Source organism: Lepidochelys olivacea, assembly GCF_965140295.1.
Source record: "Lepidochelys olivacea isolate rLepOli2 genome assembly, chromosome: 1".
In the NCBI taxonomy this organism is placed as follows: Eukaryota; Metazoa; Chordata; order Testudines; family Cheloniidae; genus Lepidochelys; species Lepidochelys olivacea.
In genome coordinates, this window is record NC_140411.1 from 338,026,006 (window position 1) to 338,051,732 (window position 25,727).

Consider the following 25,727-nt stretch of genomic DNA (forward strand, 5'->3'; position numbering starts at 1 on the left):
ATTATAGTGTACCCATTCCTATAGTATCTGAGAATATCAAACAGAAGAACTTAGCCTAGGGTTAAAAAAGTAACCATTAAAGTTCTGAAAGCTGTTTATTTAATAAACACTTTTTCAGAATTGTTTAATCTTGAATTTCTGTTAGATTAGCTACCCCATACCTGTGGTATGCACACACTTGCACTATATTGTCTGTCTAAATTTACATACCTCAAAAGAGTTTCCCTTACTTTCCCTTCACCTTTTAATCTACAATCTAAAAGAGTGCACTAATTGGAAATGTTTCATGATATTCAGATTTGATTTTCCTTTTCAAGTTGCTTCACAACAGCAAAACTATTATTGGGCCCTCATCCAAACCCTATTGAAGTCAATGGGAGTCTTTCCATTGACTTCAATGCTCTTTAAATCAGGCCCTCGTTTAGCATGGTTTGGTTATAAATCATGGTTACCTAAGATCAGAAATTAAGATTTCATATGTGCTAAACCTCAAATAGGGATGAAAGTGAAAGTAAAAAACCAAAACACTATCACCAGCATAATTTACTCTAGAAGATCTGTGCCTCAAGTCAGTATGTCCCCATCTCTTCTCTTTAACCTTGACTTTGGCATACACCATTCTCAGGTGTAAGACGTTTGGCAACAAGCATGGTATTCTGCTGGATCTTGGGTTTATGTTGGGGAGTGCTACCTTCATTGCATAATCCCATCTTGTCAGGTGACTCCATGGGGATTGGACTCCGTGGGGGTTTTGTGGTAGACAGGGAGTAGCTGGGAACCCTGATGGTTACTGTAGCATCATCTTTAGCTGACTCTGAAGGTACCCATGCAGATATTTCCGTGGGAGGAGGTGCTGCCCCAGGCGTCATTAACTTCTCTTATGGTTGCTGCTGCATAGCCATGAAAGATAAAGCAACAGTGGAGAGAGAGTTGCTGTCTCCTGTCTCTGCTTACCTTGGGGAACCTCCATTTCTTGAGGACTGTTGCATTGGAAGGTTGTACCCCACTCCCAAGATATTTCTTTCTCCTCCCCCACCTTCCAGACCTTCAGTTTGCTGGATTCTCAGACACCTTCTCTACAATTTTTCAGCAGCTTTACAGGGACAATAATGCTAACTGCTCTGCATTCTCAACAATTACTCTCAAAGTTATATTGCCAATTTAAGAGCCTACCCCCATGCCAAAATGTCTCAGAGAGATCTTTCCACTGCTTTCCAACCAGTCCTAAATGCCCGTGGGAAAGGAAGGGTGGCAGGACGGAGGAAAGCTCAGCTGTCAGATCTCTTTATTTGGTTTTCATTGTGGATGCCTACAATAAAAACCCTGTTCTATATTTCCCAGCATTTATAGTGCTAGAACTTCCTCCCCCTCCAAGATCAATAAAAATGAGCCTTTAGTGAAACACGTGGTTGAAATTTGCTTTTATAAACAAGTTGGTCTTGTCTGTCTTCCACACTGTAGTGGGATCCATTGAAGTCCTGGAAGAAAAAACAGCTGACTTCAGAAAGAGAGAGAGAGTGAGTGTGTGTGTGCGCGTGCACGTGATGGGGTGGAAATAATCATACGCTAATGGCTGCTAAATAAGGATGCTTCATTTTGAGAAACTTTGCCGTGAGGATTGTAACTACAACACTCCCATGTGATCCCATTCCTGTTGAAAACTGTCTAGAAAGTACAAATGTGTTGTGGCAATAAAGCGTTCTATTCTTCCATCAAAAGAACAAGTGAGGAATTTTCCTGTTTGCCAACCTCTCAAACATTAAACTAAAGAATCAAGGTTCAAGTCTAAAGACGGTATAGTCCACCCATTAGTAAAACATGTTGAATATTTCTCAGTCTCCATGTGGGCTAAGGATGCATGTTCCAGTCCCTTAAAATCAACAACATAACTTTTTCAACAAATACTGCTTGCAGTTTAGTTTGCTCTAGGTTATCAACAGCCTTCAGAATTCTCACCATAATGAAGAGCTAATACAATTTCATCCTAGGAAGCAACCATTATTACCCATATTTTAAATGGCTGGTTGTTTTAAAGTGGAATCCTTCCAACAAGCACCAGAATGGACTTACATGATTTGTGACGCTTTCTAAAATGATGTTCATTCTAAATGCCAACAATGGTCTTATCCTCTCTAGTAATTACAGCAGTTGCTGACAGTCTTCAGTAACTACTATTATTTTAGATAGAATCACTTTGTTTAATTAGTTTCTTGCCAAAGCAATACCACTCAAGGAACTCTATCAATTTAAAATGTAGATTGTAAATGCCTTATGGTAGGGGCTGTCTGTATAAACCCTAGCACAGTGGGACCCTGGTCTAGTTGGGATCATCTGTAGGAGTTACTGTCAATAATAACCACTTATAAAACATGAGTTAAAAATTGTTGCCGGTACTATACCGCCCCTCTGACCCTTTTTCAGTGTTTTGGTTTTAGAATAACATTTTTCTAGGTTTTAAAAAAAGTATTTTTCTGTCTACTGTTGCTGTGTGGAAGAGCCACTCACAAAAAAGAAAGGTGGGGGCTGGATGGGAAACAGTGGCATCCTCCTTCCAGTGACAGGTGTGGTCTTATTTAACATCCTAACTAGAGGTCGGGAAGCTAAAGTAAACAACCCATTAATAAAGTTCTCAAATGAAAAATTTCACAAGTAGTAGAGAGGGCAAAGAAATAATATAAAGAAGACTTGAAGACCTTAGAAACATGGGCAGAGAGAGTACATGAGATTTGAAAAAAATGAAAGGTAATACATCTAGGAAAGAAGAATCCAAAACATTGGTATTCAGTGGTATAGAGAAACCTGAGAAGCACCTGCAAGAGACCAGGAGCTGTTAATGGAGAGCAAAATCATCCTTCAGTATTCTATAGTAACCAAAGAGGCCAGTGCATCTTTGGCTGCATATGCAGATCTATACTGTAGATAAGAGAGGTAATTGTCCTAGTACTGGTCTGGTATGACCACAGCTGAAATACTGCATTCATTTTTGGGCACCCTGTTACCAGAAAGATATGGACAAACTGGAAGGAGTTCCGAGAAGAGCAACAGAAAGAAATGATCAGAGGCCTAAAGGAGTTTGCTTATGAGGAAAGATTAAGGGTCCAATCCTTCAAAGATTTGCACACACAACTAACTTTAAGCATGTGAATACATCTTTGTAGTACTGAGGCCTTGAAAAAAGCCAATTGCATATAGCTTGGCTAAGCAGTGGCTAAGGAGGATAATGTGATAGTCTATGCATGATTGAAGGGTGTAAACATTAAGGAAGAAGAGGAATTATCCATATCCCAAACTGCCATATAATAATAAGAGTAATGGGATGAAATTAGGAAAGTGAAAATCTATACTTGCTGACAGTGAGATGTATTGTGGAATAGTCCCATAAAGGAAGTATCATAGAGTCATAGAATATCAGGGTTGGAAGGGACCTCAGGAGATCATCTAGTCCAACCTCCTGCTCAAAACAGGACCAGTCCCCAATTTTTGCCCCAGATCCCTAAATGGCCCCCTCAAGGATTGAGCTCACAACCCTGGGTTTAGCAGGCCAATGCTCAAACCACTGAGCTATCCCGCTCCCCCCGGAAGCCCTGTTAGTTGAGACTTCTTAAATTCAAGGGGATGAAGCAGTAGCAAATGCACTGTAGGGAACAGTCATGCACTGGCAGGAAGATGGACTAAATGATCTGTTAGGTCCTTTTATTTCTAATACTTATGATTCTTCTGAAGTTTCAAATGAAATACTTTCTATTTAAATTAATAAAAAAGTCACTTAGGGAGCTTATGCAGAACCTGACTTCCCTTCTGAAAATGGCAAACGCACCTAAATTGTGAAGTTGGGCTCCTGTGTGCATATTTTAGGCACCTAGATAGCTTTGAAATGTTCTTATAATTTATAGAACTGTATATGACAAAGGTACAGGAAAGCAGTTCTGTTGTGGAATAGTGTTTAAGCATGGATGAAAAGTCAAGTCAGGTATACTTTTCAAGCCTCAACTTGCTGAAGCCATACAATGAGTCAGTGTCAGAGCAAGGATAGAACCCAGGTCTCCTGACTCCCAGGTCTCTAGAGGAGTTTTGCACTACTCATTAAATGCAAGAGAAAGAATATGTCGTATATTGAAAGTAGAGCCTGCTCAAAGAAGACTTTAATTTTTTTTCTTCTGTTCAGGTTTGAGTATGAGCACAGTTGAAGAAGAATCTGACACAGTGACAGTAGAAACCGTGAACTCTGTGACTTTGACCCAGGACACCGAAGGGAACCTTATACTTCATTGCCCTCAGAATGGTATAGAGAATTATACCAGTGTTTGTATTCTCTCTGTTTTATTGGTTCTATTTATTTTGAAACCCTTTTCAACCTCCCTCTCCACCTGTGTTCCTCCAAGTGAGATGTTATCAGTTGGATTGTCTTTGCTGTCCATGCTGAGGTTCTGTCTGCTTTGGGCTAGGGCAGGATATTTTGTGTTCTAGGGCCTCCCTTTCTCAGGATTTCCCTTTAGCTCTCTTTAAAGCTCTGTGTAAGACCTTTCCTTTCAGATAGCATTTTTCTTGGATATGTTGTCCTGCTTGTTGCCAAGTTTTCCTTTTAGCTGACTTGAATTTTTTTAAGTGGCTGGTTCCTGGGCTATGGACTCTGTTTTTAGTTATTTCCTGAAACTAGTACAGCATCTCTTACACCTTTAACTGGTGCATTATAAAAGCAACATTTTAAAAATACAGATCTTGACTTCTTTTGGTCACACTGGATTATTAACGCCCTTTATTTTATAATTTTACAAATCTACCAGTACACACTTTAATCCTACGGAGAATTTACAAACTTGCTTAACTTTAAGCACATGAATAGCTGATTGACTTCAGTGGGCTACTCACATTCTTGGAGTTGAGCACCAGCATGGATATGCGCGGGCTCAGGGGCTTGCTTTGCTTCTGAGAGCGATTCAAATGTTGAGACCAGAAGGGACCACTGTGATCTTCTAATCTGGCCTCCTGAACCACACAGGCTTTAGGACCTCCCTGGATTAATTGCTGTTTGAACCAGAGTATATCTTTTAAAAAAACATCCAATCTTGATTTTAAAATTTCCAGTGACAAAGAATCCTCTGGTAAGCTGTTCCAATGGTTAATCAGCCACACTATTAACATGGTTTAGCAAGAGTGAGGTTCAGTTTAAATAAGAAAGAAAACACTTGAATGAGAGCACTGAGCAAGCTTTCACATGTTTGTTTTTAGCTTCAGCAATGTTTGGTCAACACAAGGTTCATTATGTTAATAGAAAGGGCTCTGGATGTGTTTTTGTTACTAGAAGCTGATGAAGTAGACTCAGAAGACAGCACTGAACCTCCACACAAGAGACTTTGCTTATCATCAGAGGATGATCAGAGTATTGATGATTCTACTCCATGCATTTCTGTTGTTGCAGTTCCAAGTAAGTCACTGAACACTAATCAAAGTGCACATTATATTTATGTTCTGGCACTCTTGAAGCATTGAAAGACTTGCCAGAAACAGACAGGAGTGGAGGAGCTTCGTCACTGCCCTAAACGCCAGAGGCATAATAGGAACATGATGATGAGCCTTGGAGCAAAAAAAAAAATTAGGAATATTTTAGAACACTTTATTTTGTCAGTGTTTCTATCAATATTTTACACTTTAATCCCCATAAGTCATAGAACACTTTACAACAAGCTGTATACATACAGTATCAATGAAGTAAATCCAGCTGTTGGATAGAGAGCAGCAACCAACTAGCATACTGTACGACTCGGGGAGGCAGAGTTGGGAGGACACCAACGCAAACACTCTGTTCTTACTAAAAGAGTACAGGATCTTTATGTCCAAACAGAACAGTTGAGCTTTCCATGTTTGAGGCCATATCTGAAAGATCCACACATATGTAGAGAACTGTGTGGTGCTTGAGTTATTTACCACAGTATGATAGAGAATTGAATCAAGCTTGTCAGGGTTTGAACCTGTGGTTCTAGTGAGTCTGAGTATTCCAAAACACTAAACTCTCTACTCTTTGGCTCTACTTTCTGTCCTATTTATATGAAGTATAGTATCTAGAACTTTGTTAGGACTTTATTAATTGTTATTTTTACAAATGCAAACACTGTAAGGTTGGAGCTACAGGAAAAATAAGCTTTAAAAGTTGCTGCCAACTAGTTTGAAAGTTATACACTAATAGTCATTGGAGAGTAATGAAAACAAAATATAGAACAGGAAAAGAAACCTTCGCATTGTGCTGTTTGCACCCAGTTATTTAAAACTAATTATATTTTTTGTTTTACAACATGAATCTACCAAAAGGTGGTAGATGTCCTAGTTGTACATATCCTAGTTTTAAAATCCTTATTTGAACTTCATAAAGCGAAGTATTAGCAAGCATCTTCGTGTTTTTACTAGATCAAAAAATCAGTGTCAGAGCACAGCTTTATTCAGATTTGCAGACCAGGTACTGTGTTTGTGTAAATCCTGTACTCTACATACCAAATATTCCAGAAATAAACTACACTACTAATTTACATTTTTTGAAGTTTCAGAAAATGATCAGAGCTTTGAGGTGACCATGACTGCTACCACTGAGGTAGCCGATGATGAGATTAATGAAGGAACTGTTACTCAGATCCAGGTATGATAAAGCTTCAGGCTTGGTCCAAGGGCTTTTAATTAACTTGCCTCTGCATATTCATATTAAGAAGCAAAAAGTTTTGATTAAATAGTCACTGTGTGTTGTGTTTGTGAAACTGACCTACAGTGACACTGGTCTTGTTTAGAAGATTCTGTCCAATAAAAATACATTTTATTTTTTCAAAAGAAAACATGATTTGGTGAAATTTTCTGTACACTGATTGGTGCAGTAAGTTATGACAGGTGTAGCACACATGCTTTGGTTTGTTTTAGAGAGAGCCATATAGAAAGATAAGATGGCTGGGATTTTAAATTTACCACTACTGCAGGTGTGGTGTTCAGGGGAAAATAAGTTTTACAATCCTTATGGTAAAACCTTTCAGGTAGTACCATTGTCAAGAGAAAGAAATGTTTAAGCCTAAAAATACTCAGCTCTCATACAGTGCACTTCACATTAAAAAGCATTTTAGATGTTGGGCCCAATCCTTTTTCCACTGAAGTCAGAGTTTTAACTTCAGATGGAGTAGGACTGAGCCCATTATCTAATTAATCCTCACAACACCTTTGAGAGTTAGGATAGTAAGTATTCTTACCCCTATTGGGTGTGGAGTTTACAGCTCCCATCTCTCCAGAGAAGTTCCAGCAAGGATAGTTAGGGCCAAATGGACCTATTTGCGATCACTCTGCTCTCATCTGGCCACTGCCAGACCTTTGGGGGCAGAATTTTAAAATTCCTAGCTTTCCTGGAGGCTACAGCAATGCTTTCTGAGGCCTGGTCTGTACCTAAAACTTTGGTCAACCTAGCTACATTGCTCAGGGCTGTGAAAAATTTCATGCATTTTGTGATGTAGTTAGGTTGACTGAAGCTGTAGATGCAGCTCACTGTAGATGCAGCTAGGCTGACAGAAGATTATTCCATTTACCTAGCTATTGCCTCTCAGAGAGGTGACATACCTGCATTGACAGAAAAACACCTTCTACGCTACAGTTACACAGTTGCAGGGCAGTAGCTGTGCTTCTGTAGCTGCTGTAATGTGTACATACCCTAAATCTCTGAATGTTTTTCTTTACTTTTCTCTTCCTGCTGTTGTAGCCTCTATTTAAGTTGCATATCACCTGCCTCCACTCACTACAAATACAGTTCTGCCATATCCAGTGTCTTCAAAACTACCAGTTATATTTTCCACCACACCATCTCACCTGTCTTCAATCTTCTGGTCCTTGCTAGTACTTTCCCCCTCTTATGTCTGCACTGTTTATACCCCATGCATGTCCTAACAAATTACAATTTTAAGGTGGAGGTTACAGTTGGGTTCTAAACTATTTGAGTGTCCAGTTTTAATTGGATACTTTAAGTTGTGTTAACTAGGTTTTTTTTACAAATATTTAACAAATTGAATAATAAAATATACTAAAAAGTAATAATGCAATGCTAAATGACAAATGTAATTGTCATAAAATTAATACATCAGCTGGACACAAATAGCGACTGATTTAAGCCAATATCTGAATAAAGAATAAACTTTTTAAAAGAAAATATTTTCTTTACAGGGCACAAAAGCTGTGTTGTTAGAGATTGTATGTATTCTGTTCATTTGTGAAGCTTCTTGTAAATATTAGTCATTTCTGATGATGGTGTGTAAAGTAGGCCCACTGCAAGGAGAGAAAGACAAGGGAAAACACAGATCTTAGTTTGTAAACCTTCACATTATGCAGAATATAGAGTAGCGGTGGAGGAGTGTAGATTACAGTAGATAAGCAAATGATTCGATATATCCTACAATTAACAAAAAATAGAGTTTATATCAGTGCCATTACTGGGAGAAAATTGGTGTGCATTTTGTAAAGAATGATGGGGAAGAGATAGTAGTTTAAGCTGGCCATGAGTATGATGGGTAAAAGTGTTGTTTAAAAAGGGAAAATATCCTGGTAGTGCCCCACCTAAAACAAATATACTTTCTTAGCAGCCAGCAAAGTGAACTAGTATGACATAGCCATCTTTTTTTCCACTTATACTTGCCAGGTATTGCATATTAAATTCAAGGTCGGGGAATGAATGTTAAATCGGTTAACAAGGTACTCTTCAATTCTTCTTTTCAAGATTCTTCAGAATGAACAACTGGATGAAAACTCTCCTCTAGGCAGTGAAGAAGTGTCAGCTGTTAGTCAAGCCTGGTTTACAACCAAAGAGGATAAGGATTCTCTAACAAACAAAGGTAGGATATTTAGACCCAAATTCTCCCATTGGTTGCAAAAAGGTGAGCTGATCTGTATGATATGTGTGTGAGGGTACTTTTTAGGCTGCATAAAATACCCTGTATTTTGGCGCAAGATGCCTGCATTCTTGTTAGCGGGGTGAAGTCTAAAGCTAGAAATACAGACGCTTTCCTTACTGGGCAATAGTAAGTCTTCCTTTGTCCTACACAAAAGACAAGATAAAAAGTGAAAGGGGATCCAGAGGGATAGAGAGAATGACGACTAGGAGTAAAAGTGTTTCACTGTATGTTACCAGTAATTTCAAATTAAGTTACAAAGGAGAGTAAAAATAAGGAGGCTATTTATTTAACAAAATGAAAAATAATGCCCTATAGAATCTACTGGAGCTTGTGTATGTGGCCTCCTTATTCTCACCCTCCGTTAATTTTCCAGAATGTTACTTGAAACACAATGCTAAATTAATCCTGCACTTGATGTTGATGTACAACAAAAACATGTGATCAGTTTCTACTCCTCTTGTTCCCATCTTGATATAGAGGGATAGAGTGGTGCCCCACCCCGATGTAGCTATAATAAGGGAGGGAACGGGTGCTATAATGCTCTCACGAGTGGCAATGTTTTAGTAGCAGTAGTAATTATTTAAGGAGATCCTGCTTAGGGGCTTGGTAGTGTCTCAAGTCCTTTAAAAGCTTCACATGATTTAAACTTAGTGCTGCAGAGTGCTTCAGAACTTAGTTGTTCCACATTAGAGCTGGTTAAAATTTTTCATCAGTGTTTTTTTCAATAAAATTTGGCCTTTTAAGAAATATGAATATGTTTGTGATGCATTTTGAAACAATTTTTTGTTAGCTTTTTTTATTCCCTCCTCCCCCCCCACACACATTTTTTTCCTCCTTCTTTCAGTGGGGAGGAAAGGGGTGAATGAAAATTAGTTTCTTTTTTTTTTCCAAATAAAATTGAAACAAACTTTTGTGGAAAAATTTTGAACAAAATAAATATTGTATTGTTTCCTTTTAATTTTTCACAGAAACTCCATAGGTCTGAAGTTTACTGCAGAGAGAGAATGGTGGCTTGTAGGGAGGGAGCAATGACTGGGAAGCATTGGGAATGGGAACCTCAGAGCTGGGAGAAGGAAGAAGCACCCATCATATTATCTGTTTCTGTCTATCACTTTCATTCACTGTCCTGATTGGATGCATGGTTGCTTTTAAGAGCCACTAGTTTCTAATCTCCACGGTGCTCAATTCAAGAACTGAAGTGGGCAGGGGCAGAGTAGCAAAGAGACTGCTTTCCATTTCTGGAGGCTGGGGGTAAAGTAGTTGAGACACCCCATGACAGTAGCTGGTAGACTCTAGGGTGAGGAAGCAGAGAGAATATGCACCTCCTTTCCAGCACCAGTGGGGAGGAATATGGACTTCACATTTATCAAAGTCAACTAGCCTAGAGCAGTGTTCTCCAAACTGTGGCCAAAGGAGTTCTTGCTGATGATTTGGTGAAGAGCTGACTGGTCACATGCTGCTGGGTCTTCTCATTTCCAGCTGTTCAGAGTGAAAACACTAAACATTTTCCTCATGTTCCTTTCCCCTGTAAGTAATTGTCATGGTTCCCACAGGCATGCTATATGGTCATGAATTGCAGGTGGCCTGTGCAATTGTCAATGGAGTGGAGGATTGTCTGTGTGATTGTGAATGGCAGAAGTGATGCTGGAACAATCTTTCCATTAAATTATAGCCCATATTATGAAAAAGTTTGGGAACCCCTGAGATAGTGGCAGAAACCTGCTGGCAGGTGCCACCTTTCTCAGAGAAAATATGCTTATAGGAATCCCAGGAATTCCCCCATCACGGCAGTTTGGAGGTGGAACCTGAGCTTCTCACCTGGGCAGTGTGTACCACCAACTTTTATGCCCCCGGCTAACAGGTGTCTAAATAGGTTTTTCAAGTCCTGTGTCAAATTATATTAAACTTGGCTTAAGTTGGCTAGAAGTAGGCAAGCATAGCAAAGGTATAATATAAGGTTTCCTTTCCTCAATTTAGATGATATTCCATGTAAAGTGCAGCCCTGTATCCTCTTCATGATGATTTATATGATCATGTAAATGACAAAGAATTGTAACTATAAACTATAGATGTAATTTACCTCTGGAACCTCATCTAGGTCTCTGTACGTAGCTTGGGAGGAAGAGAAAGATTGGGGACATGTTGTAAGAACATTTTCCTACCCTGCAGGAACAGAATTAGCTATAATGACGATACTTTTGATTTATAATTAGATTTCAGTAAGCAAAAGCTCTGTCAATTTTCTCCAAATTGTTTTGCTGGTAATTATCAGGCTGAGAAGGAAACACTTGGTTTTTCTGAGCAGAGATGGGCATGTAGCTAGCATTCAGTACCTGAAGGGGGTCAGGAGCGTATCCTTAATTACGTGTGATCTGTCACTAGTAAAGATGTTGTGAGCACAAAAGAGAGAAAATATCTGTAGGCAAGAGTAAAGGGGCAGTTATTTTTAATGCCACTTGGCTATTATATCATGGTATTTAAGGTTTGCATTCTTATCTCTGAATAAAATTGAATTGGTTTTGCTTTTTAAAAAAAGCCAAAAGCTTAGATGGTATTGAAATTACTGCTTAATGTTTGTTTGTATTGATTTGCATTTTTATTCAGGAAATACAACACATGCAACGAGGCCTCAGTTCTAATTGTGACCACTAGGTACTAGTCCCAATACAGATAATAATGACACTGGGCCCAATTCTGCAAACTCTAATTAGGCATAGAGCTTATTACCATTGACTGCATGGGGAGCACCAACAGCAGTTAGCACTACACAGGCATGGTTGGAAGTGATAAGGTCCATAACATAAGGCTGCAGTGTTGCCAAGTGTCACAATTTTATTGTGAGTCTCGTGATATTTGTTTTTCTTTAGGCCCTGGCTCATTTAGTCATGTAAATACATGAGAATCTCAGCTTTCATTCTTATTTAAAAAAAAAAAAAAAAGCTTCCAGTCCTCATGGTTGCAGAGAAAAGCCTAAACATGTGACTTGAATGCACTCTAAAGATTAAAAAACCAGACACCAAATAGAAACAACCCCAATTTTATTTTTAGGTGGCTTAAAATCATCAGAATCTTGTGATCCTTTTTTTTTTTTTTTTTTTTGAACTCTTGGGCTTGGTGATACTGAAGCCATCAAACATGAAAACTAGTTGCTTAGCAAATAGAGTAATTTCTGCTACATAATGGTTCTAGTTAGTTTGTAACTACTACATGTTTTTCTTTGTTAATTACTTCAGTAAGGAAATAATGTATTCTGATTTCCCCCACCTTGCTGGCCTCCAGCATTGTGATTAGTTTGTCTTGTCCATTTTAAGGCCATAAATGGAAGCAGGGAATGTGGTCAAAGGAAGAAATCGACATTTTGATGAGTAACATTGAACGTTATTTAAAGGTAGGAATTACAGTACATTAGTCTGCTAGTTTAACTGGTTATGCTGTTTCTACTATATCCTATTTGAAACTAACTTTCTGTAGAACTTCCAAAGAGCATGCAGATGGGCTTATTTTGATCATTTTGTAGTAGAACTGATTATTGCCTGTCTGAAATACACAAAAATGTTTCTTATGCATTAAATCAGTAAATATAATTTTTATTGTAATCATACTTAGGGTTTAAGGCTCTGCCAGATCGTCTCACAACACTTCCAGTTTGCATGCTCAGAATAATTCATTGTAAAATTTTACATCAGTGTGCTCGAGTGGTGTGATCTTCCCTTGAACATGTGTAACTCCCATGGAAATCATGGCCACATCAAGAGAAGAATCTACACCTACAGAAGGGGCTAGATCCAGTCTTCACTAGGGCATGTGCAAACACCTCTGTGTACCTTTTCCAGTACTAACACCTACCTGCACAGGTATTAGAATTTATAATCACAAAATTGTGCACATGTACATGCCTTTTTTATTTAGCTTGGTCAAATTAAAGTCTCAATTCTTTCTTGGGTTAATAATAACCCTCTGGATTAGCATTGAAATGGTTTGTGAAATATAATTTACCGTACCTTATCCCCATTTCTGATGTTTGCTTGTCTTTTTTACTTCACTTAAACTAAATTGGTCAGTTTTGTTTTTCTTTTATAATCAAGTTCACTTTCTAGTTCTCATTTGCTATCACAATTAAGCTTTGTTTGGGTTTCCATCAATGTAAAGAAATATCTTACCTTAAAACAGGGGTGCCCAAATACGGCCCATGGGCCGTACATGGCCCACCAGAGAGTTTCAGGCGGCCTGCTTCAACAGAATAATGATTGATCAGCATTTTGTCATCATGTTTACATCATTTTAGTTTATACAGTGTGTAAATAGACAATACTGTATATAGAAACAACCTATCTAAATACATACTAAACAAGCTGAACTTAAAATATAAATCAATACAGGTGACTTTAAATCTAATTAAAATATGTAGAATCTGTACACAAGGTTGTGCTTAGATTTATGTGGCCCTCTTGTGTAATAAGGTTGGGCACCACTGCCTTAAAATTAGCTTTACATTGATTTTTTTTTATGAAAGCATTTCTTCAGATTGTTTGTGAAACTTCTTTCTCCTTACAAAAACCCCAGTGCATGAACTAAACAGTGTCAGTTTAGATTTATTTTGTGTGATATTCTCAGATTTGACATTGATTTTTTTTTTACCACAAAATATACATTTACTAGAATTTTCAAACTTGTATGGAAATTAGGCACTTAAATGCATGTTTGGGCCTCTGAATAAATGGTCTGTTTTTCAGTGATGTTCTGCACTTATTTGGGCAAATATAGATTCAGTTGTCTAATTTAGGAATCTAAGTTTACAATTTTGACCTATAGTTTTATGAAATATCTCCCATGAATTTCAGAATAATGTACCAACCTTCTCATTTTTAAAAGTTCTGTTTGTCAATGATACACAGTTTTGTCTAAAATCTCTTTTTAAAATGTGATCTATGTAGGCCCGTGGAATAAAAGATGCCACTGAAATTATCTTTGAGATGTCAAAAGATGAACGAAAAGATTTCTACAGGACCATAGCATGGGGTCTGAACCGGCCTCTCTTTGCAGTTTACAGAAGAGTTCTTCGCATGTATGATGACAGAAACCATGTTGGAAAGTATGAAAACCTATAATGATGCATGGCTTGATTGGTATCATTAGGGTCATGTGTTTTGTTTTGGGTTTTTGTTTTTTATTTTACATGCACTTCAAGTAATGAAAATGACATTTTGGGGGGGAAAAAGGTAAATTCCTTTCAACTGAGAGGTAGTTGAGAAGCAAGACTAGAGGCTGTAGCCATGAGATTTATTAGGCCTAGGGGGAAAAAAAGTCAAGCTCCCTCCCTTTTTGGTTCTGTTGATATAAAGTCTTGTCAGAACTTGTATAAGAGCTTCCATTGATCTCTAGTGTAGCCTTTGTACATGCACAGAGATGAATTACTGGCCATGCAGCCCATTGCTGTTGCTCCATGTTATTGCTTCAGCTATTTTTGTGAATTTATGGAATTAATTTATTGTATATTGAACACACAAGCAACCATGCTTGTTGTATTTGATAACACTGATAGCACGTTTGTTAGCAAATACTATTTTACTTTTCTAAACATTGCTTTAACAAAGGAGAGTGAATTTGTGTGGGGGGTGGAGGGTGAGAAAACCTGGATTTGTGCTGGAAATGGCCCATCTGATGATCACTTTAGATAAGCTATTACCAGCAGGACAGTGGGGTGGGAGGAGGTATTGTTTCATATTCTCTGTGTATATATAAAGCCTGCTGCAGTTTCCACGATATGCATCTGAGGAAGTGAGCTGTAGCTCACGAAAGCTTATGCTCTAATAAATTGGTTAGTCTCTAAGGTGCCACAAGTACTCCTTTTCTTTTTGCGAATACAGACTAACACGGCTGTTACTCTGAAACCTGCTTTAACAAAGGTTAACTATTCTCTAAACACTCCTGCATTTTAACAAATAGATAAACAGAAAGTGTAGATGACTTCCCCAAGATGTCACACAACTGAATGTTGAGTCAGCTTTAGAAATCAGTAGTTCCTGGCTCCTGGTACTGAGCTCAGTCTGTTAGAGAAGGCTGTTTCTCTAAATGGGAGGGAGATGGGGAATTAAAAGCAAACAAAAAAAATCATGGTTGGCTGATTTAATTTTGATGGTATAGCTCAAGAAGTGGAATCTAGAAGAAGCAATCTACAAACTTTCTTTTTTTTTAAAGAATGCATAGCATTTTTTTAATGCTTTTTCGCATTAACCATTTAAGTTATTGAAGAACTTTCACAGTGGTGAAAACTTAGAAACATAAAACATTCAGATGAAAAGCCATTTCTCCTGCATCCTGCAGGTCAGTCCAGGCAGTGGATGCTAATGTCTCCTGCCGGTAGTTCAGTACATTTCCTTGTGTCCTTTTCCATCAGATGGGATGATTCTCTTTGACCTAAGCTTTGCAATCTTTTTAGATTTCTTTTTCTGGTACTTTGTTTAAATCAGTGGGATTAGTTAGCTAGGTGCTAACAAAGGACTCATCTTGTTTTTCCTTCCTTTTTGTGACTTCCCAGACTTCACATTCTCTGAAATGTGATCCCATTGCTTGTCCACTACTGTAGGGAGATGTATGTTCAAGATAAAAACAACATCCCATTAGAGGCAGGGATTTGTTGGCCAGTTATCTTTTCTGTGCCCTTTGCAGACACCTCGGATTTATATAAGACCTTCTCTTTCCTTCTTAATCCCTTCCTTTCCATAATTTTGTATAAGAGCTTCCAAAGGACTGATCCTGCATCAGGATATGCTAGCACACTGTTCCATTGACTCCAGTAGAATTTCACATCGGTGCATGGGACTGCATTGGTGCAACCTACTGTAGGATTGGAGCCTAAGGCATCTGTGATCGTATTCACTATAAAAGGATTACCAGGATGTGGAGAGCATTGTGAAGTGGGCACAGAACTAAAAACCAGGCCATGAACTGCTGAGTACTAATCTTGTCTCTGACGTGATTTAGAGGGCAATTCATTTAATCCCCCTGCCTTGGATTCCCTAACTGTAAAGTAATGGAGATACTTATCCCCCTAGGGTGATGGATAGGATTTTAGTTAACGTTTATAAAGGTCTTTGAAGAGGAGAAGTGCGATTGGAGTGCTAAGTGTTAGTGGTGTTTATTGCCACAAATGTATCATTACGACAGTCACCGAATTAAGTAGAAGATGTGCTGTGAAGAACTAGCCCTTCTTTAAGGCATAAGTGGGCCTAATTCTGATTTCTTATACCTGAGAAGTAAATCCATTGAAATTGAAGGAGTTACACCAGTGTGAAACTAAATGTGAAGAGATCCAAACGTGTTTAGAAATGAACAAAGATAAATAATTTACCTTTAATGTGCGTTTAAATATTCAGATTGTTTCCCTCAGTTAGAAATTTTCTTTTTGTTAACCATGCACAATGTACTACTACCAACACAAAAGTGAATGTTTCTGTTCTAAGTAATGTTCTTCTTATTTATTGCATAGGTATACTCCTGAAGAAATTGAAAAGCTCAAGGAGTAAGTTTTGCATTCACAAGATCTTATCTAATTTATTTGTAACAACAGTTTTTAAAAAAAAGAATTTTATAAAGGTTTTACTATGAACATTTCAGTTCAGCGATCATAGGTAAATTGACTGCAATAACTCTTTTCTACAAAGTAGTATTGCACCAGAGTAGTTTGAAGAGCAATGAAAGCCACTTTCTGGCCAATTCCTACTCAGCATGTATTTACAGATGTAAATACAGCACTTAGCCAAACTAAGATTGATGTATTCTATTGAAACCAGTGATACTTCAGATTGTCATAAGTATAACTGAGAGTAGTTTGGTCTTCTTTCTTTAGAGAGCTTGAGCAGTGGTTAGCTGTAAGGATGGTTGAATGGTCAAGCATAAGATTCCCCTTATGAAAACAGATGTTGGGAGACTTCACCAAGACATCAGTGAGGGTCCTTGAATCTGGAATGCACACCCTTGGTGTGACAGAACCAAGGATATTCTTCAGGCTTATCTGTTTTCCCAGGCTTTTCCTTAAGGATTGATTGGGTTGATTAGGATACAGCTTGCATTGATGGGAAGAATGGAGGATTTAAGGTGGGAGTTACTTTGTTTGGATATAAATCTAGTTGAAGTTTCTATGCGTTTTGTAAGGCACCTGGAGTTCCAGATGGGTTCATAATAAATTGAAATGAATAAGTAACCATGGTTAATATTTTAAGCCACTCTGAGAAGTGGTGAAGGAAGGGGAATGCATAAGCTTTAGAAATAGGAAAGTAGTGAGGCAAGATGCAGTGTAAACTGGCTTCCTGGGGAGGTGAGTTATAGAATTCCCAGTTTTTCAGCACCTATTATACCAGGCTTCATGAATATTCTCTGTACTAAATGCAAAGTCTCCCCATAGGAATAGATAAGAATTTGGAATGGGAGTCGGACCTTTCATCTGAAAATCTCAAAACATGTTTCAAACAATAATTAGTTAAGCCTCACAACATTCCTGTGAGGCAGGTAAATTTTACAGATGGATAAACTGAGGCATGGCCAGGCTAAATGGCTTCCAGCATAATGTGACAAATAAGCAGCAAGAATTAGGAATAAAACTTTGCCATTCTGACCAGTCCCATCTACTGTGGGACAGTGCTCACACTCCAGTAATATAACATTTATTATTCCCCACCACACAATATAGGTGTGGCAGTCATTTGAACAAAATGCTAACAGACTGTATTCACTTAGGTTAAGAATAAAGCATGGTAATGATTGGGCAACAATAGGCGCTGCACTGGGAAGAAGTGCTTCATCTGTAAAAGATCGATGTAGGCTGATGAAGGACACCTGCAACACAGGTATGGTATTATAACACACAGGTATGGTAGTATAGTGGTGTCAGTAAAGGATATTCTAGTTAAGGCTGTGTCAACTTCTTCATTGTTATCTCTTTCTGTTGTTTTTAGAGATTTCCTATGCTCTAGGAAATTCACTTCAGGCTGAAGCTTAGCATAAAATTTGGTAACTTTTTTATTTTAAGTCTTTTTATTTCTAATTTCAGGTCACAAAGGGCAAAAAAAATTACAATGTATATGTAACTTTTTTGTAGGCCTTTAATAACAATCTTGAGCTCTGATGTTCCTATGGTACTTTTCATCAAGATGAATTACAAAGTATTTGATACATTTTAATCATAGGATTTTTACAAACTTTCTCTCTCTATATATGGGTGTCATTTCACTCAGTGCTAAATTGTAGTTATTGCTGAATTAAAATGAAGAAACTATTAAACAGCACATATCAACACTGCACAAAATTGTAGGACAGGAAATGAAATATACTTCATTTAAAATGAAGGGGAAAATTAGGTAGCCAGTATATAATTACCCACTTGAAATTTGGCCAGGACTCTGGATTTAATACCCATGTAATTTTCCCATGGGATTGTTAATGACACTCAGGGGGCCTGGAACTGTGGTTTTATGTCTCATCTGAAAGTCAGCATTTTTAGCAGAAGTACTTTGCATCATGCTGGAACATCGTTTCAGTACTGACCCAGAGTGAATGTGGCACACAGACTGAATCACCAGCATTACTTCCTGTCGCACTGAGGCTTTTCCTTACATGTTTCGCATCCAAACACTGACAGCTGGACTGCTCAGTTTGTGAGATTTTATGATCTTGTACCATGAGGCGTTTTGATGGCAAGAGGTTAATCCATAATGTTGACTCAAAATCATAAGGATATTTTACTGCAGATGCAATGTACATGCTTGGATGCTATCATGATGTGTGCTGTAGAAAGCCCTAAAATAGGTTGATAACTTCACCACCACTTAATGTTAGGAATCAGTGACCCAAAACTGAATACACTGTTCCATAACAATCCCTAAATATAGATTGAGGTGCTCTTCAATGTATTGTGATTTTTCTCCCCAGGGATCTGTCCCCTTATTTTCAGTGATGTCTCAGTTTTTTACTCAGTTTTACAGACAGGTTGACTTGCCTGAGATCACAAAGTGAATCAGTGGCTACACTGAGATGAGAGCCTAATAATCATCTCATGGCTGGGTTTCTTTGCTTCACCAATGTCACTGTTCCAAGGAAATTATATTTTTGCCAGAGAGTCTTGTGGAATTAAAGTTGTAAAAACATTTGTGAATCAGAATTCAAACCTTTACAACTTGGCTAATCTCCAGGTGTGTAACTCCTAACTGAGATAGCTAACTGGTGACCTAAGTTCTAGGTTTGAAGTCCCCTGCGGGAGGGGAGCTCAGTGGGGCTCCTGGATGTACCAAAAGAGGGTTTTTGGTCACTAGGACGTGAGGCTGGGAAAGACTCTTGGAAGGGAGTCTCTCCTAACCTATCTGTTGGTATCTGCTTATCTGCTCAGTCTCGCATTCTTGACGTGACTTATTGTCACAGTCTCTGCCAATTCCTGATTCTTGTTTCAGGCCAGAAACAGCTTTGGCCAGACCAGTCGCACTGGAAGATAAGGCTGTGTGTGCAGAAAAATTAGCATTGAGCTAGAAGTGGCTTGATGGTGTAAAGTGGCTTGATGGTGTAAAGATTCATAATGGGAGATGGTGAGGCTTCCCGTCTGTTAGTTGGGATATGGTGTGTGTCTCCTTCTGGTATTTCTGAGGAAGCAGTATCTTGTTTGATTGAGGAGAGCATTAACATACTATGCTGATGGGCATACAAATAAATAGGTAGTGGAGGGAGGAACTTGAATGTGGAAGATGATAACTAGAACAGAGTATGCTTGGTTTTCACAGTATAACTCCTGAATATTCCCATTTTTACTGCTGACAGGCAGATGTTGCCTTTAAACAATTAAACAGTTCCCTGCTGCAGTGGACCAATAAGCATTTGAATGAGTTAATGATGTACTGTTGGAACATCTGACCATCAAAGCGATGTATCTAGTACATGGGGCAACTCCTATATTAGTCTAGGACACTAGGACTGTTTGATGTTGCTGTGATGTTCCATTCTGGTGTCATCCAGACCAGTGATCTGCTAGATCACTCCAATCCTTGACTCTGGGAACCAGCCTTACCCTGCTCTGCTGTGAGAACCCCCATTCTTGAGCTGTTCACGCACAGCCTCTGGCATGTAAGCTTCTCCTTGGATTGTGCAACCGAATGACACTAGCCAGTATCCCCAGTCCCAGTCACAACCCTAGGAACCTCCGTCTTGCAGTGTCCAGTTATGCCCGCTGGACGCTGCAAGCTTATATGAGTTCTTCAACTTAGCAAAGAAATTGATATGTACCAGGCTTGTTATCCCAAGGGGAGCCTCTGACACACTTCAAACCAAATGCACTGCTTCAGGTAGAATAAACAAACAAATTTATTAACTATAAAGATAGATTATAAGTCAGATTTGGTCAAATGAAATAAAAGCAAAACACATTCTAAGCTGATCTTAACACTTTCAATGCCCTTACAAACTTAGATCATATAATATCGGGGTTGGAAGGGACCTCAGGAGATCATCTAGTCCAACCCCCTGCTCAAAGCAGAGCCAATCCTCAATTTTTGCTCCAGATCCCTGAATGGCCCCCTCAGGGATTGAACTCACAACCCTGGGTTTAGCAGGCCAATGCTCAAACCAGTGAGCTATCCCCACCGCAGGCTGGCTGGTTGCTCGCTCTTTAGCCAGGCTCTGCCCTTTGATCAGCCCTTCAGTCGCTTGGTGTGGTGTCTGTAGATGTAGGTGGAAGAGAGAAGAAGAGCATGGCAAATGCCTCTACCTTTTCTCATGTCTTTTCTTCCCTATTGGCTTTGCCCCACCCCCTTCAGAATCAAGTGAGTATTACCTCACTGCAGTCCCAAACTGACCAAAAGAAGGGGGCTGACTCACTCAAGAGTCTAACAGATCCTTTTGTTGTTACCTAGGCCAGCGTCCTATGTTCATGTGAGGCCCTGATGAGGTGTGAACTGCCTTTCTGTTCTTGGAGAGTTTTTGCCTGGGCTTGCTTTAAGCCATGAGGATACATTTGCAGCCTCATAACTATATACATGAAATTATATAACCTATAACATTACGGTAACAGCAGTGCTCAGTGGATCATGAGCCTTCCGAAGACACCCAACATGACAAACTTTGCATTGAATACCACACAGTCATTTTACAAGGATGAACATGGGGGTGCTGGGTGTTCCCCTGAGGTACAGTGCGTTACAGTTATGCAAGTGCTTAAACTCCAGAAAACTGTGAAGTGCCGCTTCCAATCACAAAATGCCGTATGGTTCCATATCTGCTGTGCAGATTAAGATGGCTTGTATTGTTAGTTAACTTGCATGTTTTTGTCCTTTATTTTGTTAGGAAAATGGACAGAAGAAGAAGAAAAGAGGCTAGCAGAAGTGGTACATGAGCTAACCAGCACGGAGCCAGGTGACATTGTCACACAAGGGGTATCGTGGGCTGCTGTGGCAGAACGGGTCGGAACACGCTCTGAAAAGCAATGCCGCTCCAAATGGCTTAACTATCTGAACTGGAAACAGAGTGGTGGAACTGAATGGACTAAGGAGGATGAAATAAATCTAATCTTGAGGTTTGTGTTCTCAGTTTAAAAAGTTTCATAGTAAAAAAGTGACACTAGTAGAATTCCATTGGGGTCCCTTTTGCTGATTTCCCAGGCACTAAGAGATCTCAAGAACACGCCAAAAATGGCTGCTGTGTTCACACTTCCCAGAGATTTCATATTGAACATTATTTTTGTTTTTGTTTTTTTAGTGAATTTTAGTGCTCGTGAAAGGTGTCAGATTGAAAGCCCTGGAGACTGAAGTCTTCTATTATTCCACAGAACAGGTACAGCACAGGCAGCGACCGTGCAAGCTTCCCACACGCTGCCCCACCAATGCGCTTCAGCTCTGAACTGGAGGGGAGTTCAGTCTCCTTGCCCATTCAGTCCTTGGCCTCTCTGCTGAGGTTGCCAACGAGGGTCAAGTGTGGTGGTGGTTTCTGTGATGTGGACACATGTCCACAAGGAAATAAACTGAGACCACAATTTCATTTCATGTAGGCACCAGATGGCACCACCTTTGGTCCCTATCTGAGTTAGAGTTGAACTGATAACCAAGTGGTGAAAGGCTCAATAGTCCCCTAGACACCTTCTGAGCCATTCAGTTCCTCTTCTGTTTTGAATACTTTTAACTCAGATTTTTCAGCCAGTCAATTTTTCGTTATGATTTGATCATTTTCTTGGGTGGCAATAAAAGGGGGAGACAGGCAGGGAATCCAAGCATGATTTACAGAGCACTAGTCACTGCTTTATGACATACATTCAAAATGATTTACCTGACTGACTGTAAATTACAATACATCCTGGTTAAGTTTCTTAGTATTGGTGTGCAAATAGTATTGATGCATTTAGTCTCTCACAGTCTGTCCAGTCATTCATAATTCATCCCTTTAGGATTGTTCCTTTATCTAGCAAGTGTAGTCAGTACAACTACTTGGTCTATGAAGAGGGCTTGTGCAGCCTACAGTCAAAAGCCCTTCCACAGCACACTGTACAAATTGAAGAGAATTCAGAGATGATGATTATTTCTACAGATTGTAGTAGAGCCCAGTGTGCTAGATATTTGCTTACATATATGAAGACAATCCCTCATCTGAAGAACCTGGAGGGGTTGATTTTGAGGAAAGATTTAAATAGTTAACTATGTATAGCTTACCTAAGAGAAATCTAAGGGGAGACATAAGTCCATATTAAGGAGACATGGATGTTATTTAGGGTAAAAGAAGAGTGTAACTAGGAGTGATGGGGTGAAATTAAGAGAGTGAAAGCTTAGGCTGAATATCAGGAAGTATTTCCTGCCAATGAGATGTATTAGGGGAATAGTTTCCCAAGGGAAGCGTTGCAAGCATCATTGCTTGGGAGGTTTAAAATTAGTCTGGACAGAGCACTACAATAGGTATAGAAGGAAGAACAACCTTGCATTGGCAGGGAGATGGACTGGATGACCTAATAGGTCTAATCCATCTCTGACATCTGTGATTCGCTTGACATCTGGCAGCATGGAGCCTTGGAAGCCTAAATCCGTTCTTGAGCAAAGATGTCTAACATCCCTTAAAGGCCTAATGGCAGCTTCTGACAGATTCCTGTTTTCTATAACCCTGCCAGGATAGCAGAGCTTGAGGTGTCCGATGAAAATGAAATCAATTGGGATCTACTGGCTGAAGGATGGAGCAGTGTCCGCTCACCACAGTGGCTTCGGAGTAAATGGTGGACAATTAAAAGACAGATTGCAAACCACAAAGATGTTTCATTCCCTGGTAATGTATTAGTTAAACGTTTTGTTCTCTTCTTTAAAGACTTCAGAAAGTCTGCTTCACAGGTTCCTCAGGAATAGGTATTGTTAAACCTAAATGGAGTTATGACCTTAAAATATTGTGAACTTAGTAATTATGAAAGATGCCATATTGACAGCCCTGGGCTTGACTCCTGGTTGTCAACGGAGCAGGGACAGAGAATGACAGTGTAAGCTTCCCCACCGCTGTCTGTCTGCTAATGTCCTTTATCCTTGTGCTGGTCGGGAGGGGCGATTGAGTGAGTGAGAGGCTAGTTTAGTCTCCATGCTCATTTGTTCAGTCCTTGCTGTCCCTGTAAAATCTTCCAGCAGGATGCCAGTTGTGGAAGGAGTTGCGTTGGTAAATGGACACCTGCCTATGACAATTATTAGTATTTATTATTTGTATTACAGGAATGCTTAGAGGCCACAACCAAGAGTGGGGCCCCACTGTGCTTGGTGCTGTACAAACATATAGTAAGAGACCGTCCCTGCCTTAGACAGTTTACAATCTAAATAGACAAAATGAATCAACAGACTGCAGTCCCCCTTCCCGTTCCCCACTCACCAGACAGAAGGCTATTTGCTCTCCAGGGTGGGGAATATCCACTGGTATCACTGAAGACTGAATTGAGTGTCAGAAAAGCAAAGGCCTGGGTCTGCAACCCTGTACATGTGAGCTGCTCCCACAGCTAGCTACACTAGGGATCACAGCTGGAACAAGAAGGGAAGATGGGTGGCTTTCTAGGAGCCATGTGCCACTTTACCTGCAGTAGAAAGTTTACAGTGGGGGATTGGAGAGTGAATCTGGTGTCTTGGAGCTTTCACCAATTGCACTGATCCTTTCTGTCCTGCAACCTCTTGAACTAGTCTGCTCCCATCTTTTGCAAGGGTGGGAGAACGTTTTATTTCTCTTTGCAATGTTATATGCAAATTGACACTAGGAATTGTTTGACTGAACTTTGAAAAATGCAATATTTTTTTAAACAAATACTCCAAATTTGAGGTTTCTGTAGCTTGTTTATTATGTACTTATTTTTCAAACATGCTAAAATGTCATAGATTCCTGAGAAATTGAGTTTGCACAGAGAGTTTAATATTTATCAGGTTTTTTTCTGGATATAAACTAAAAGCTGACTAATGTGTTGACCTCTCTCTAAATAGAGATACATATTGTTGCTTCACAAATTCATAGAATCATAGAAATGTAGGGTTGGGAGGGACCTCAAAGTCATCTAGTCCAGCCTTCAACTCCTAGGCAGGACCAAGTATTTCTAGACCTAGATCATCCCTGACAGGTGTTTGTCCAACCTGTTCTTAAAAATCTCCAATGATGGGGATTCCACAACCTCCTTTGGAAGCCTGTTCCAGGGCTTAACTGTCCTTATAGTTAGAAATTTTTCCCTAATACCTAACCTAAATCTCTCTTGCTGTAGATTAAGCTGATTACTTCTTATCCTACCTTTAGTGGCTGTTATACAGACCTCTGTATAACAGCCCTTAACATATGTGAAGATTATCAGGTCCCCCTTCATCATTTTTTTTTTTTAAGACTAAACATACACAGCTTTTTTTAACCTTTCTTCATAGGTCAGGTTTTCTAAACCTTTTATCATTTTTGATGCTTTCTTCTGGACTCCAGTTTGTCCATGTCTTTTCTTAAAGTGTGGCACTCAGAAATGCAAACAGTACTCCAGCTGAGGCCTTAGCAGTGCTGAGTTGAGTGGGACAGTTACCTCCCATATCTTATATATGACATTCCTGTTTATAAACCCCACAGTAGCCTTTTTGGTAATTGCATCATATCGTTGACTCATATTCAATATGAAATCCATTATAACCCCCAGATCCTTTTCAGCAGTACTACCACCTAGTCATTCCCCATTTTGTAGTTGTGTGTTTGATATATTTTTCTTCCTAAGTGTAGTACTTTGCTCTTGTCTTTACTGAATTTCATCTTGTTGATTTCAGACCAGTTCTCCAGATGAATTGAATTAGATTGAATTCTATTTCTGTCCTCCAAGGCGCTTACAACCCCTCCCAGCTTGGTGGTATCCACAAATTGTATAAGCATACTCTCTGCTCTGTTATCCAAGTCATTAATGAAGATATTGAATAGTACTGGACCCAGGACTGACCCCTGCACAACTCCACTAGATACACCCTCCAAGTCTGATAGCAAACCATTGCTAACTACTCTTTGAGTATGGTCTGTCAACCAATTGTGCATCCACTTACAGTAATTTCATCTAGAGCACATTTCCTTAGTTTGCTTATGAGAATGTCATGTGGGACTATGTCAAAATCAAGATGGATCATGTCCACAGCTTCTCCCCTATGCACTAGACCAGTAACCCTGCCAAAGAAGGAAATTAGGTTGGTTTGGCATGATCTTTTTCTTGACAAATCCATGTTGCCTATTTCTTGCTACCCTCTAGCATGTGCCAACACCCTTAAGTTCAAAATTATTTCTGCATTTAAACAATTATGTTCAATTGTTCATAAACAATTATGTTCATCCAAAAATACACCC

The 25,727-nt window shown here is 39.2% G+C and overlaps 1 protein-coding gene across 3 annotated transcripts in view; it reads left to right on the forward strand.

Moving 5' to 3' along the window:
• Positions 1-25,727, forward strand: part of DMTF1 (cyclin D binding myb like transcription factor 1) — a 56,097-nt gene that overhangs the window by 6,780 nt on the left and 23,590 nt on the right. For 2 of the 3 annotated variants that reach the window (XM_084617882.1, XM_084617880.1), the window contains exons 2-11: positions 4,166-4,282; positions 5,303-5,425; positions 6,534-6,628; positions 8,729-8,843; positions 12,215-12,291; positions 13,838-13,995; positions 16,393-16,425; positions 17,640-17,749; positions 21,225-21,453; positions 23,029-23,180. In XM_084617882.1, the coding sequence (XP_084474008.1) occupies positions 4,174-4,282; positions 5,303-5,425; positions 6,534-6,628; positions 8,729-8,843; positions 12,215-12,291; positions 13,838-13,995; positions 16,393-16,425; positions 17,640-17,749; positions 21,225-21,453; positions 23,029-23,180 (1,201 nt within the window). In that variant the 5' untranslated portion in view covers positions 4,166-4,173. Of the gene's footprint in view, positions 1-1,457; positions 1,518-4,165; positions 4,283-5,302; positions 5,426-6,533; positions 6,629-8,728; positions 8,844-12,214; positions 12,292-13,837; positions 13,996-16,392; positions 16,426-17,639; positions 17,750-21,224; positions 21,454-23,028; positions 23,181-25,727 lie in introns of those variants that run through there. The other variant, XM_084617881.1, reaches the window with a different exon arrangement.